The sequence below is a fragment of the Genypterus blacodes genome, unplaced genomic scaffold (genome assembly GCF_046128005.1).
Source record: "Genypterus blacodes isolate CSIRO-AG114 ecotype Tasmania unplaced genomic scaffold, CSIRO-AGI_Gbla_v1 ptg000021l_1, whole genome shotgun sequence".
Lineage (NCBI taxonomy): Eukaryota > Metazoa > Chordata > Actinopteri > Ophidiiformes > Ophidiidae > Genypterus > Genypterus blacodes.
In genome coordinates this window covers 6,813,716-6,829,620 of record NW_027466834.1, presented here as the reverse complement: position 1 = coordinate 6,829,620, position 15,905 = coordinate 6,813,716, and the positions used below count along the sequence as shown (strand labels likewise).

The window sequence follows — 15,905 nt, the reverse complement described above, 5'->3', positions numbered from 1 at the left end:
TCTTCTGGCGATGATGATTGAGGTTTATTTCCCCCTTTTACAAACTCATCAATCATGTGTTAGGAGCCCATTCATCATCGTGTTGGATGGTGTAAACTTTAGCTCTATACTTCCTCAGTATTGACAGTTTATCAGTATTTCTCTGAACGTTTTCTCTCCTGCAGTCACCTCCAAGTGTTGTAATGATAGAGAGAATAATGCAGCTGTTCCCAGTGTGGGGCAGAGACGGAGGTAGGGGGCATAGAGGAGCGAGAGAAAGGGGGGCGGGGGCAGGGTGGTGGGAACGCTGTGGAATACTAACAAACGTGTTTCTTTGCGGGTGACAAAGGAGCAGATGTCCTCTCTGACTCACTGTGTCCTCTCCGTACAGAATTGATCTTGGCTCAGCGTAATGATAAATCCAGGGGGAGGATTTTGGTGTCACATTAATGTTGTTTCAGGTGTGTTTTGTCCTTGTTGCGTTGGAGTTTAATACCGTTAGTTCAATAGTAAGTCTAGTTCGGACATTTATTCTGTCTTGGGGAGATTTTGGGTCGATTTTCAAGGCAGAAGTTGCTCTTGATAAAGTAGAGCTGCACTTGATTCTCCTGATGAAAAGTTGCTATCTGCTACATCCAAGCTTCTTCAAGGTGCTGCTCTCGGAGAAAATAACCAGAAAAATGTGAGAAAACAATGTTAAAAGTCTGAGTAAGGTTGCAACCAAACAGAAAATGAGCAATTTAGTGTAGTATTGTGATGAATGTGTTTGTAATGATGAAGCTGGGACACGTTTAAGTGAGTCGCGGTGCCTGTAGTGGTGTGAGAGTTCAGTGTGAATGTGTTTTGCATAAAGTTCGGCTAACAGCTATGATATTGTGTAATGACCGCACTCGTGGAAAGAATACCAAGATGCTTGAAAGTGACGTTTAATGAAGGAAGATGGATCTAAACATTTTGAACTCTAGTATTTTGTGAATATCACATTGTATCTTGTCTGTGTTTGCTTGTGTTTGCTGACAACACACAAGGATCCCGTGTTTTCCATTTGATCAAAGCCCAGTTACTCAATAGGCAAGTCAAGCTGCTTCCTAAATGTGGCTGTGAGGGAGTAATGTGGACGTGACAGCAGTGAGCTTCCATGGAGGCCCGCTGTCTCGCTACAGAAAGGTCAGTTACCTTCGGTCGCCGAGCGCCCATTGACATCTAGTCGCAGAGAGTCATGGCAGTTAAGTGACAAGCCCCGACATCAGCAGGCCTTTGTCCTAATGAAGTCGCTGTTATCAGCAGCCTGAGTAATGACATAGAGGAGAGTGCTGCCAGTGACACGTCTGCTGCCAGCACAGAGCCAAAAAGAACAGAGAAGCAGAGAGAAGCCAACTGTGACCGTCCAGGTTTAGACTTCTGCTCACCTCCTCGGCTCAGAACTGATGTCATAATGAGTGACTGCAAGACTGCGGCTAATGTGCGGATTGGTGCACGGGCGCATGCGTTCTCTTCTTTATAGGTGTGTATTCTCCCAAACAAGCTGTCCGAGTGGAAAAAGTATAGGACGATCCCGAATTAAGGTTGGCTTGTCCTCTCTGTAAAACAGCACCATGGATTCAAATGTTCTTTTGACAGTTATCTGCAAATACCCACGAGCAGTGTATGTGTGTGTGTGTGTGTGTGCGCTGACTGACCTCATTAAAGCACTCCATTAAAAGCGCCTGTCAGCCCTGGGATGTGGCACGTGGGCACAGTGTCTCCCCTGGCATGGATGGTGAGAATGAGCAGTGAAGATATCCAGAGTGGCACAACGATTCATTTCTGCACTCACACACTTTCTAAACCAAGAAATCTGCACTGCAATGAGATTTTCAATAAAATACCCGTGACTACTTATGGAATTACAAATATTTTTAGGGCTGTAACCTCTCAAACGTCTCAGGTTATTTGGGGACTTGTGACATGATTGTGCCGCACGGATTTCTTCTTACAGTTGCAGCTTGACTCTATTTATTCACAAAGTCTAACAGCGTTTTTGTACCACACGCTGCCTCTGCCGGCTTTGATTAGTTTGGGAACTGCTGCTCATTACTCTCCTGGGTGTTATGCAGCGATGATCCCAGTCGCAATCATCACTGTTATTGTACCTATGCAAATTATATCCGAATCCCCAAGTATGTGTGTAAAAGTCTACTGGAGGGAAAGTAACAAATTATGCCCAAGCTCAGCGCCTAATCTGTTTCTCTCCTGTCAGCTTCCATCAGGAGTTTCCTGATAATTAATTCTGCGGGGACAAAATTGGATTCCTCAAATGGTGATAAATTCTCCTGTAGGAGGTTGAAGTGTTTTTGGAATTGGGCCGTCTCCTCTCCATCTTTTATCATATTCTTATTTCATCTCTCCTCATCCCTCCACTATGTCCTAAAGATCTGAAGTAGTGCTCTCTTTCAGCTGTGTTGGGATTTAAACCGCCCTTCCTTTAGACGTCTCTTGTGATTGATTGTTACAGGATGAAGATGAAATTCTGAAGAACATTTTCCTGTCAAATATGTTTTCTCTGTCTTTGTTCTATTGTTTGTGTCAAGAGGATAGTTGCTCACTTTTTTGCTTCTCTTTTCTTCTGTTTGCAGCGGGACGCAAAGGGACAATATCTCTTTGACCTCATCTGCCACCACCTCAACTTGCTAGAGAAAGACTATTTTGGCATCAGATATGTGGATCCAGACAAGCAGCGGGTGAGTGTGTGTGTGTGGGTGAGCGTGGTCCTTTGTGTGTGCACCCTTGTGTTAAATTTCTTCTGCGTATTATCTTCTTAATCGGATCATTTTTAAATGAGAAATTGAGGCCCTTTGTCATCAGAGGCCCCCTGGATAAGGACGCCATATCTCTCAGGTCCATGTCTCAAAAGCAGTCACAAAAACTTGTGATAATTTGAGGTGTCATCACTTTCTCATCCTTGAGGGGGGGGGTGAGACAATTAGATTAGGAAAGCAGAGATAACGATGCTGCAAGACATCGCAGCTTTCCATCTAAATCAGTGATTACACTTCCTGTTGTTACTGTTATGTACAATGACAAAAAGAAGAAGTAACTTAACCTTCTGAGACCCAGTGTCCTCATACGTGGACATTACATTTTTCCTTCCCTACACCTTATATCTCATTATAGGTAGCCGGGAAAGAGTATCAGTCACACACACTACAGTTTGGGGATCTTTTTTCCCTGACCCTTTAATACAATGGTTAGACATCAGATTTCACCTGGTTACATTTGCTTAACTTAAACCTTTTGTCTTCATAGTATATATTACTACTTTTGGTCACAAGAAAACATAGCAGACATGAAGAAATGTGTTACTCCTTGTGTTCAAATGTAGTACACACATGATCAAACGCTTCCCTTTTTTTGTTTTATATTTATAAGGTCAGAATAGCAAGAAGAAATTAAAAATACATACAAAATGAATGTCCAGCAGGTTAACTGTATACAATTAAAGGACATGGCTGCTCAAAATGGTCCAAAATCACTGTGGTACATTGTATCAGCAGTTACAGCTGAAAAAACAAAAAGTAATTGCATCGCTGAGTCTGAAATCCCTGCTGTGTTTTAAATAGTACTATTGAAAAGGAGAGGGGCAGTCTGTGGACACGCAGCTGAGAAGCTCTGGCTATGGAGATGTAATATTTCTCATTCATCTATAATTGAGATGGATTGTGCCTTGGCTCTGTGTCACTTTGCGACTCACTTGGTCATACTTTAAAAATAGATCTGATTTGATTTATGCAAAGGATCGGCGTGAGACTTGATTGAAAAGTTGTGTTCTGCGCCTTTTCTCCTTCACGCCGCATCTTAGAGCGACACTTTGTCCTTCAGGCCCCTCTGTGTACTCGAGGCTCCGCTGCTGTGAAGCATGTCCATGCACTGCTTGATTCATGAAGAATTCACGTTCTCAGATCATGTTTTAGGCTTAAGAGACGAGAACCGGGTCCCGCTGATGATGCGTTTCCAATGCTGTCACTCAGGGGACTATTTTGGGGGTGGTTGTTGCTGTGAGTGGGCCCTGACTGGTGTGAAGGCAACCTGGGAGAAAGAGGGAGCGTGGAGACGGAAAGAATATCATCTGAGAGAAAGTGAAGCATGACTCAGAATCTGAACCTCGCAATCAGTGTAACTGTCAACACCAGCAGGAGCTCCACTTCTGTGTTAGGTCAGAACACGTTGGCTAATCAGCCCCACTGCTGTATGAGTGTTTCAGGAGACCTGCACTGCCACATGGTACACACCTGTGTGAACTCAGACAGGAAACACATCTCATTTTTCATATTATGTGAATCATCTGTGCATACCAGAGGGCCGGACGTTATTATTGAACAGATTTCCCCCTGACAGCTATCATAACGGCTGCATGTCACTGAAACAGAGGTTTTGCTTTAGGCTTCTTATCTTATATATAACATATATAAGATCATTATGTCTTCGCCTTTCTTTCTAATGCAGCACTGGTTGGAGTTCACGAAATCCATCGCCAAGCAAATGAAATGTAAGTGTGGATTTTTAATTATTTTTGAAAAGATTGATAACATTTTAAAGAGTGCAATTAGTCTTTCTCAAGTGGCATTTTCTCCTCCATTTGACCTCTCGCCATCTTCCTCCCTCCCTCTCTCCTGCAGCTCAGCCACCGTTCACCATGTGTCTGAGAGTCAAGTTCTACCCCCCTGATCCCGCTGCGCTCAAGGAGGAAATCACTCGGTAAGACCTCCTGTTGCGGCTGTCGCTTCAGATGAGAGGATAACGGCGCCTCCTTCTAGAGTTTGTCGGTATTTCAAAGTGTTTTTCGGAGCGAGCTTGTTTGTCGTCGTGCTCCATCGTTTGACACAGAGACAACATGCTTCTCTCTAAAACATTAACTGGGTCTTTATAATTCAAATCCCGGGGGTACTTTACTGTCTAAAAACATTATGGTAACATTCCATTATTTCATCAAACATTATTATAATTATTGTAGCAGTGGCTGCCAAATGCTACAATACTTACTAGATATACAACTCTCATCCTGATACACACACCCTATACATCCATACAGCCTTACATACTTGTTTACCGTATTGTAAGTGTGGCGTAATGATGTGTAATGTGCATCACATGTAGAGTGAGAGAGTACATAATGTACATAATGAGTGTATATAGTGGATCGGGGCCAAAGGGCACAGATTGGAGAGGAGGAGGAGAGAGTGATGAAGAGTGGTGAGGGTGGAAAGTGCACGAGTCTGCTGCATGCACTTAGGGAGGGAGGAAGCAAGCTCATTTATAGGAGGCTCAATTCATGCGAGTCCTCTTCCCTTATATTCAACAGGATTGTGTCATTATGAGACTTCCATCTTTTCATCTGAATTTCACCTGATTTGTAATAAAATCTAATTAATTCAATAATGATTTACTCATCACACATCAAAGGGCTCAAAGCAGCTTTTCAACATAAAAAGCCTCTGTAGAGTGAAGCAGAGCCCAGCTGGCTTACGATCCAACACTGAGACTTGAATTGAAGTCCCTCCGACTGGGTTTCCCTCACTCGTAACTATTACAAATGATAATAATGCTAAATTGCTTCGGATATCCTCTCTGGCTTCAAGACCTGGCTGGTTGGGAGACCGTGAAACTAGGCTGGATGCTTTAAGTGACGCAAAGCCAAGGTAGCAGCTTCCCCCCTCAGGGCCTTCCTACCCTCCTTTCACCAAAACAAAACCCTCATCTCAGCCAAATCAAAAAGAAATATTCAAATCACTCGAGGGCGAAACGTGAACTCCGCAGCCTCAGACGCCGTGCAGGTTTGTCCTCTATGTTTACACCGAGAAATGAATGCGTACGACTGATTAGAGGAGCGAGATCGTGTTGTTCTAAGACCCTCTCATCTGATCTCTGCCCTTTTTTTGACAGATATCTCGTCTTCCTGCAAATCAAAAGAGACCTTTACCACGGTCGACTCCTGTGTAAAACCTCCGACGCAGCTATGCTGGCCGCACACATCCTTCAAGGTAACAAAAGGCGACAGATGGAAATGCCTTGCACCTCTCATCGCACAGCGGTCCATGCATCCACGACCTCTGTGTTTTGTACTAAACATCTCCCGCCAAACAAGTAGATTTTGATGTGGAGTGGTGCAAATCTAGTCGTAAACGGAGAGAGAAGCAAGGTAGGAAGCACGGAAAGCAGGGTGTCAAAGAGGGGGTATGTCCTGAGGGGAGAGGCTGCTGAATTAAACATGGCCGGCCTATCTCATTGCGGAGAGAAATCAGCATCAGGGGTCATCCAAGGGAGAGCAGTGCAGCGTGAAGGAGCTGGAATAAACTTGCTCATTTTCAGCACGTGACCAACACACAGAATGGAGCTGTGCTGACAACCGCAGATGATATTTCCCAGCAATCACTCTTAACTCTCTCTGCTTCCAGCTGAGATCGGCGATTACGACCCCGGGAAGCATCCTGAAGGCTACAGCTCCAAATTCCAGTTCTTCCCCAAACACTCGGAGAGGCTGGAGCGGCGGATCTCAGACTTACACAAATCAGAGCTGGCGTAAGAGCTGGAATATTCCCTTTGATTCTCGAGACTCTATTTGCTCTAATGATCTCTCGGTTTCACTTTACCGCAGTTACTGTACGCAGACACTCAGAACAAATCCAACACCTCCTATGACATCACATTGCCTGCAGTAATGAGGTACCATTAGAGTGTAGTAAGCTAGCAGATAGTGGAGGAACCAAGAGCGCTCTGAGATTGCAGCTCTAACTTGAGCGACAGCAGAGTGTGTTAATGAATGGCACCACAAAGACACACACACACGCACACGTTATTATTTATTTAGCTGGTTTGCTGATAAATCATTTCTTACGTACAAACTAATGCTGATCTCTCCAGCAGCTCCTCACCACAAGCAAACAAGACCAGAAAAGGTATTTTAACTGAGCTAACTGTCTCAGCACCATGCTGTCCTTCATTTAGGGACCAGAGTAAGTCACTAATCACACTGGAGTCTAAGTTAAGAGCGTAATGCTGACTGGCACAAAGAAAGGGTGAAGCGTGAAAGACCTAATAAATAGACCTTTTATCAGTTTAGGGCCATACAGTGAGACACAATAGGGGTGGAATTGCATTAGCCAAGCCTGGATTTGATTTACAGCATGGAGCAGCTCAATGATGAAGCTGAGACTCTGCTGCCCACTAGTGGCCACAGCAAACAGCAGCGCTCTGAAATGTCTCTAGGGAGAAAGCAGGTTAAGATGAGGCCAAAATACACAGAGACAGAGATTGTTGTCTCCTTAAACTCCTCTTTAGGTATTTCCTTTTCTTCTTCTCATACCGGTGCACTGACATGGATGTTTTTTGTGTGTGTGTGTGTGCCTGCATGTGTGTTTGTTTTGTTGCTTGTTGTCAGCGGTCAGACGGCTGAATTGTCAGAGCGGAACTTCCTGCAGAAAGCCCAGATGTTGGAGACCTACGGTGTTGATCCTCATCCATGCAAGGTTGGCTGGCTTTGCTGCACTACAACTGTTCTATTTATTAGAAAGTAGAGATGTTAAATGTGTGTGTTAATGTGTCTGTGCCATTGTCAGTTTTTACAGCCATTGTTTTGTTTTGTTTCTTCCAGGATGTGTCTGGAAACCCAGCCTTCCTCGCCTTCACGCCGTTTGGTTTTGTGGTGCTACAGGGAAACAAGAGGGTTCATTTTCTCAAATGGTGAGACACGAGCCAGAAGAAGAAGGAGGGAAGCCTTGAATTGATCTGATCTCGCGTGTGATGTTTGATGTTTGCGTGGCTTTCTTGATCTGGCAGCTGGAGCGTCACAGCTGGTGGTCTCAGAAAGCAAAGCCCCTGCTTTACCTGTGGTAATAGTTGGGGGGCATACAAGGTTCACAGATGTCTAATTACACAGATGTAATCCACAGACATACTGAGTAGAAGAGCAGCACCATCGCCCCAAACCAGGAGCATCCACTTGTAGTGATTTCTGTACAGCAAGATGCTCCGGTTGAGCAATTAAAAACACGCACAGCATTATTTAACATCTGTGTTTTTGTCTGTTAACTGAGAAATATGCTGCTATAATACTGAACACAGAGGTTTTGTGTACTGTGTTTGCAGTATTTGTGTGTGTGTTTGCCTTCAGCAGCACTCAGGTTTCCCCCTTTTCTCCGTCTACAGGGAATATTATGACTTATTTGTTTTGTCAGTCAAACATCGCTGTTTATGTGATCTCGTTGGTTGTCATGAATATTTAAAGATCCTGTGGCTTTCTGTTCTGTTGGCTGTGTGTGTGTGTGTGTTTGTGTGTGTGTGTGTGTGTGTTACTTTGTTCTCCCGGACAGGAACGAGGTGGCCAAGCTGAAGTTCGAAGGCAAGACGTTCCACGTATATGCAAACCAGAAGGAGGTGAGATTACGAAATGTTGAATTTGGAAAAAGCAGAAGCAGTGTGTGTGACTCTTCTCTCTCAGTTTGTGATGTTGTCCTGCACGGCTTCTTTCTTTTTACATTAACGTGCAGGACAAAAAGATCATCTTGACGTACTTCGCACCCACACCGGAGGCATGCAAGCACCTTTGGAAGTGCGGGGTGGAGAACCAAGCGTTCTATAAGTGAGTCCAGCAGCTTCCTCTTTGTCCCTTTGGGCGTCCTTGTTAGGTCACCGTCACGCTTCCTCGGCTTCCTCTCCTTAGTAGACCTTCCCTCCTCCATCTTCCCTCTTCCCTCTGCCCTCCGGGTTGTTTGTCAGCGGGAAGGTGAGGTGCGAGTCTCCGCTGACCTTTAGTGAATGAGTGTGCAGTGGCACGAGACGGCAGGTTCCCTCTGAGCTACGGCTCTCCTCTCCGCCATGAATTATTGTGTGGGTTCCCTCCGAGGTCATCAGCTCCGAACCTGAGAACCCAGGAACGGTGTGCTAATGGATGGGGTTCACGACTCTCACACTTGGGATCTGTACGTGTGTGTGTGTGTGTGTGTGTGTGTGTGTGTGTGTGTGTGTGTGTGTGTGTGTGTGTGTGTGTGTGTGTGTGTGTGTGTGTGTGTGTGTGTGTGTGTGTGTGTGTGTGTGTGTGTGTGTGTGTGTGTGTGTGTGTGTGTGTGTGTGTGTGTGTGTGTGTGTGTGTGTGTGTGTGTGTGTGTATAACTGGTGATACTGCCCAACTGCCTTAATAAGGAGTGTGTGTGATGACGTATGAAAGAGATATTCTCTAATCCAGAGGAGTAACACATGGACTCAAAGCAACCATGACACATTAAACATTCATATCTCACTTACCATCACAATATAAACATATTGAATACTGTATGTAATGCTCATACTGCAGGGAGCCCACATGTATAATTCAAAAGCCTCCGATCCTGTTCTCCGCTTTGCTTTCCTGTGACTCCTCGCAGATTTGAACACAGATTCCACATTAGGGAGCATCTTCCTCCCAGAACAAAGTTGCTGTCTAGGAAATTCAAAGTTTACAGGATTGTACTGCAACAACATGACAATGAAGCATACAACAAAAGTAAAGCTCTTCTTCTTTTTTCTCTTTCTTCTCCCTCTGTCAGGCTTGAGAAGTCCAGTCAGGTGCGCACGGTGTCCAGCAGCAACTTGTTCTTCAAGGGCAGCCGATTCCGCTTCAGGTAGAGTACACAAGAAAACTCAGCCAGCGATGACGAGGGGAGGGAGGGAGGGAGGAAGGGAGGGAAGGAAGGAGGGGAGGACACTGCAGAAGGCCTCCAGCTGGATGTGAGGAGAAATGCTCCCAGAGGAGGAGGAGGAGGAGGAAGTGGCCCCTCCCCACTCAACCCCCGCCGGCCTTCTGTGCTGTAACGTCAGGCCTACTTTACCTGGCGGAGGGGAGTCACACCTCACAAAGCTGTAGAGGACACATGGGGGGAAGGGGGCGGGGGCGGGGGCGGATCACGTGAGGCTGCTCCGCAAAGTCACGAGGCGGAGACGTTGCCCTATATGAAGCACATACAATATCCTACGTGTGACTTTTTTGAAAGGATGGGATTTAACAAGGTAATTTCACACCAGGGTAGATTTGCACTTATTGTATTTCACAAGTCACATCAGGGAAAAAGGCCAAAGCGTGATCCTGGTTTGGATATTTTCTGGCTGTGAGTATGTGTGTATGCATTCGTCTGGCCTTGGCGGTAAATTTACGTACGTCTACCACCTGTGTCCACCAGGTTAACTCAATCATTCTGCTCATGTACTGTACTCCTGCCCTGTAGTTCTGGTGTTTCCATGGCGTTGGGTGACCCAGGGGGGCACGTGGTTAAGTCTGTGTGTGTGTGTGTGTGTGTGTGTGTGTGTGTGTGTGTGTGCGTGCGTGCCTGTGCGTGTGAGAACTCATCCTGAGCATCGTCTCTGTGCTTTGTAACAGTGGACGAGTGGCTAAAGAGGTGATGGAACAGAGTGCCAAAATCAAACGCGAACCTCCAGAAATCCACAGGTAGAGTTGTGAACCAAGGCGAGGCCACAGTGTTCTCGGTCTTCACTTTCGCTTTTGAACATTTTTTTTTAGGCATTTTTCTAAGGCTACTGTTAGATGTTACATGCACCAGCATGAGTAATCTCCATTCATAGCTGTTTTCTCAGTGCGGCGCCGCTTCGCTCTCTCTTCATGTTTGTTCCTGTTTGTTTCTCTGCAGAGCTGGACTTGTGCCCAGCAGGAGTTGTCCGTCCATCACACACGGTCCTCGTCTCAGCAGCGTGCCGCGCACCCGGCGGAGAGCTGTGCACATATCTATCATGGAGGGTAAGACCTTATTCCTGCACCCTCACCCTACACCACCCCCCCCCACCCTGAGGCGTCCTGAACCGGGCATCAGCCAGCAGCTTGGCTCTTCCTCTTCCTCCTCACAGCCACATGGTCGTAAATTTATAGTAGTATAGTAGATTTTAGAGTCAGTGAATCGTTGTTTGCAAAAGCACCTCCCCTGGCTCAGAAACCACACTTGTGCGTATATCACACACACACACACACACACACACACACACACACACACACACACAGACACACATGCACTCACCCTGTAACCAGAGCCATTTGGCCCCGTCATAGCAGTGAGGCATGTTGCAGGTGTGTGCGTCAGTCAGGCTCTCCACTTCAGCTTAACATTTCAGAGGCGTGTGTGTGTGCCCGTGTGTGTTTGCATTGTTCTCAGCGATTGACAATGTCACAATGACGACTGAAGTGCGTTCTTCAGCCGACCTGCAGGCTCTAAGCCCGTAAACGGCGCAGCCTCACCGTTCTCTGTTATGAGAGATGGACGATGTGAGCAAAACGACCGTGGACGTCTTTGTGTCTCCCCGACCTCTGTCCTGCCCTTTCTCTAACTTTCATCCAACTTTATTTGCGCAAAGACAAATAGGGACTAGAGCAGCGACGTGTTGAGAGTGTGTTGCTGTGGGTTGCAGAGAGCTATATGTGCTGCCTGCCCCCGGTCGGTGTGTGCTGACTGGGTGTCTTACTGGAGTATTAATACCCCCGCTGAAAATAGCCGGGGTCTTCCTCTCCATGTATGTGGCCGTCTTGGGTGGGGCCAGCCTGGGACGGGCCAATGTGGGAGATTGCCCCACCGCTCCAGTAACCCTCGGTCTGACTCCCACACTCCTCCCTGTCAGCCCCAGCTAAGGCACAGATCCCTGTAGGCCTCTAAGCACACACAGCAAAAGACCTGAGGCCTGGGCTCCGGGGACAGGGGACCATCAGGACTGGATTAAGCGCGTGCACGCCTCAGCAGCAGCAGCCATGGTCAAGTGTCTGATCCGCATCACCACCAGGGTGAACGTCCACCTGCGTATGATCAACCACTGCTACCGGGATGTAAAGGTTCGCGTGCTGAGCCTGGGGCCTCGCATGCTGGGCAAGGCCCTGGGCGTCCTGCCCCTCTACCCCGCCCTCACAGGGCCGCAGGAGTCCGCAGGCGGGACCCCCGTCTCCGGCACTCCGCTGCCCTGCGTGCAGCCCGGCGACCATCCAGGTAAAGTCATCAGCGACCTCGCCAGGACTCTGCTCTACATGGAGGTGCCAGGCGGACCTCTCTATTTTAAAAGAGCCTCTATCAAAGGAAGAACATGGAAGGAGTTGAATCTGACCTCTTGGTGCTGTTGATAGATACGGATTGAGATTAGTGGACATCAGTCACTGCGTCTGGTTCCATCTTGTTTGAAGGATTTCTGTCTGACAGCATTTTTAGGTTGTATTCAGACGTACATTTTAAAGTTAAGCTCCTCTGGGAAACGCTTCTCCTCTGCCCGCTGCTCTCTAAGCGTAATATAGGGCGAAGTGAAGCACATCAACACGGCAGCTTTCTACTTTTCTCACACGACACAAGTTGTATGTCAGCAGTAGTTTAGCGGCTGCGTTCCGTCTGTCCTACTTTCCTGCGGTTTAAAAAAAAAACAGAAGTCATTTTCAAGATTTGCTTCTTCATCAAAATCTGGATCTGAAGTCCCCCGGTGTTTACAGTGAAGGTGTTCTGTTTCTGTTTCTGCTGTGACACACACACACGGAATGTGATGCTGTCAGCAGCAGCTCGTCTGTATTGTGGCTGTCACACACTGTACTGCTACTTCTGTTGCAGAGGTGATTGTGCAAATACAGTAAATGTAGAGTTTGTGTATTATTATGATAGTTTGAGCTAGTTCAGGAGAGTGGAGAGTGTGATAGCCACAGTGTATTATAAATAAAATGGTATTTATATTGATTTAATCTTGGAGTGGTTGCTAAAGCTTTTTGAAGCATGTGTGTAATATCTATACACACCAAAGCCTCAACTCTGTTTATCTTGAAATTAGAAAATGTGCTGACGCTGAGCTGCTGAGCGTCTTAATTGCAGCAGATGACTACATTTATGTATATTTACTTTCTACACAAAACAATCAATACTTTGGTTGCCGTTGGCTGTAGGATGATTCCTTCCATTAGAGATGATGGCTGGGATCAAACGGCTTGTAAGCGTTCAGTACAATGACAACATTTCCTGCGGCCTGCGTGACTCTGGGGAAGCCATGATCACGTTTCTGCTCTCAGACTGGAGACGCTCTGTCTGGCTGCAGTCACACACTCACAGGATTGTACTGGAGAGCAGAGTGTACTGCACCTAAGTACAATTATGAGGCATTTGTATGTTAATTAGTTCAAAATATGACAGAATTTGGCTTTGGCTTGAGTACATGGATCTAAAAACTCAAAGAATTTGGAGGAAATGACATTAGAACTTTCCCTGTTTGCCACAATTTCATGCCATATTCATAATTAAAATGCATTTGTTTCTCTTCTCTTCCTCCTCCCTGAACTCCCACCAGGCCTGGAGTCGCTGCGTGACAGTGCCCACTCCACCCCCGTCCGCTCGGTGTCCCACGGAGACTCCTTCATGCCGCGCTCCCGGAGCCAGGCCACGGACTCCTGCGAGGGGGCGTCGGTGATCTCGGACGAGGCCTACAGCCCCTCCGACAGCGTGCTGCCCACCCCCGTGGCCGAGCACAGCATGGAGGTGGCCGGGTCGCGTCAGGTCAACGGAGCGCCCCGCAGCATCGAGGAGGAGAAGGAGTCCGAGGCCGGCACCCCGTCGCGCGGGGACGCCGGCGTTTTGGGTTCGGAGGGTCGATCGGCGAAGGAGGGCGCGGGAGGAGACACGGCACTCAGCGAGGTGGAGCAGGTCAATAAGTTCGTCTTGAGCGTCCTCCGTTTGCTCCTGGTGACCATCGGACTCCTCTTCGTCTTGCTGCTCCTCCTCATCATCCTCACCGAGTCAGACCTTGACATTGCATTTTTACGTGACATCCGGCAGACCCCCGAGTTTGAGCAGTTCCACTACGAATACTTTTGTCCCCTCAGGCGGTGGTTCTCCTGTAAGCTCCGCTGGGTGGGCGGGCTGCTCATCAACAAGTCAGAGTGAAGCTGGAGAGGGTTTTTTTTTTGTTTAAGAGAAAAGTGACGAGGACTCCGGAGCGATGGAGGGCGGCTTCGTCCCAACTTGAACCCTGCTTCTGCTGTCATCCTCCTGCAGACACACAGCTTGGACCACTCCTGGTAACACTGGGCCAGGACCCCCCCCCACACACACACACACCTCCATTTTGAGTCATCATCCTGCCCCGCCCCTCCATCAAAGGTGTCCTCTGGCTTTGTCCTCTTCAAAGCCAGAAGACACCTTTTTGTTTCATTTTAGTTTTTTTTTTAAAGTCATTTCGGGTATTTTATTTTTTCAGATAATATAATTGAAAAAAATGAGAACTGCAATGGAAGAACTGAAGCATTTTTAAATGGTTCCTCCTCTTTCTTCTTCATCTCTTATTTATTGATTTTAAAGGTCTGTAGGGCATAAGGAAAGGAACGTTACGAGGGAGTTGCAAAGTCAGGAACATAAAGATGGAAAGTGAGTCAGGTTAGCGTCGTGGACAGAGATGTACTGTATGTTGAAGTAGTGTAGTATTTTTAAATGAATTCCTTCCCCATCAGACTTCACACACACACACACACACACACACAGTAGATGAACCTGGTTAACGGAACAATCCGGATGGAATAAAGCAAAGGTTCAGCGTTGAATACTGAAGCAGAGGACAGACAGGGTTGATTACCAAATGCCTTTTTTTTTAGGAGATCTTAATGTCTTTTGGGCAGTTTTCAATTTTACCGATCGTTTTAAGAGACAATTACACTTTAGAATATGGCGGTTATAACAAATCCAAGCTGTTTTTTTTAAGGTTTTCTAAGGACACACAGCAGTACAGATAGTGTTATGTGACCCAGGAGTGTCAGATGCGGAGTGTGAATCCTCTGGCACCAGTAGATAGACTAGATAGATGTGCAATGTTCATATGGTTTTAATGCTTAAGTCCTTTTGAATGTGCTCATCGGTTATTTTCTCCAATTCTTTTCATTATGCGTTTTTTTTTTTTTTTTTGGATCAGGTTGAAATTCGATGAATTTCGATTCAGTTTCTTTCTACAAAGAGTTTCTGATTTATTTTGCTTTCATATCAACCTTGCTCTTAGCTTCATGTATCATACAATATTATTATTATTATCATTAGAATAAGAATAATGATGTACTTTTTGTACAAATTAGTTTGTTTCCTAATATATATTGATAGGTTTTCCATGTATATTTTAACAGAACTGAAATGTTATTTTGTTATTGAAGATTAAATTATACTTTTTTTAGCGCTGTGTTTCAAGTGAGGTCAGAAGCATTTATGGAAAAGTAGGGACGGGAGGGAGGGGGCTTGGGGGAGGAGGACTGAGGAACAGGGGGTTTATCCAGATCCGCTCCACTCTGATCACACCTGTCAATCAACCAGCATCATCGCGGCCTTCAATGAGTCACACTTTTATTGATTTGTAAATGAGGTCTGTAGATTTCATAATAGCAACGCAAAACCAAACATTTCACCTCTCATCTGGACCATATATTCATTTGACTTGAAGAGGTTTAGGAATCTTCTAGACCTTGGCTGATATTGGATATGTGAGGCCAGTGTGGATATTTGGGAGTTAATGTGGAGGGGTTGCAGACGTATTGGCTCCTATGGTCTCAATAAAAGCTTAAAAAAAAACTTAAACTACTGCTGTTGTAACACACATCAGTAGCAGTAGTAGTCCCTTAAACATGGTTGTCATACTTCCCTTTAATTTTCATATCTGCCCACATCAGTAAATGCAGACAACACATCTGCCCTAACAACTCACTATCAGTCTTCTGCCTCAGAGCTCAAATGAGCAATAATTCTGTCATGGCTGCTGGATTCTGGGTAAAATCTGTTTTGGTTTATTTGTGTGTGTACATGTTGCGTGTCTGCCTCCTGTACCAAGTGCAGGCGTACGTGAGCATGTTCATGTGTCGGCATGTGGGAATGCGAAAGGCACGGAGGCGAAAGAAGAGTGCACTACATTTTTCGAGAAAGACTCATTGG

At 46.1% G+C, this 15,905-nt stretch overlaps 1 protein-coding gene across 1 annotated transcript; it reads left to right on the top strand.

Moving 5' to 3' along the window:
* The first annotated feature begins 2,600 nt into the window (after positions 1-2,600).
* On the top strand, positions 2,601-15,156 carry frmd5a (FERM domain containing 5a). The gene is made up of 13 exons (XM_076142287.1): positions 2,601-2,699; positions 4,462-4,504; positions 4,635-4,713; positions 5,899-5,996; positions 6,411-6,534; positions 7,394-7,481; positions 7,607-7,695; positions 8,325-8,388; positions 8,511-8,593; positions 9,537-9,611; positions 10,364-10,432; positions 10,632-10,738; positions 13,294-15,156. Exons 2-13 carry the CDS (start codon positions 4,498-4,500, stop codon positions 13,884-13,886), a joined length of 1,476 nt encoding a protein of 491 aa, XP_075998402.1. The 5' UTR covers positions 2,601-2,699; positions 4,462-4,497; the 3' UTR covers positions 13,887-15,156.
* The last annotated feature ends 749 nt before the right edge of the window (positions 15,157-15,905 follow it).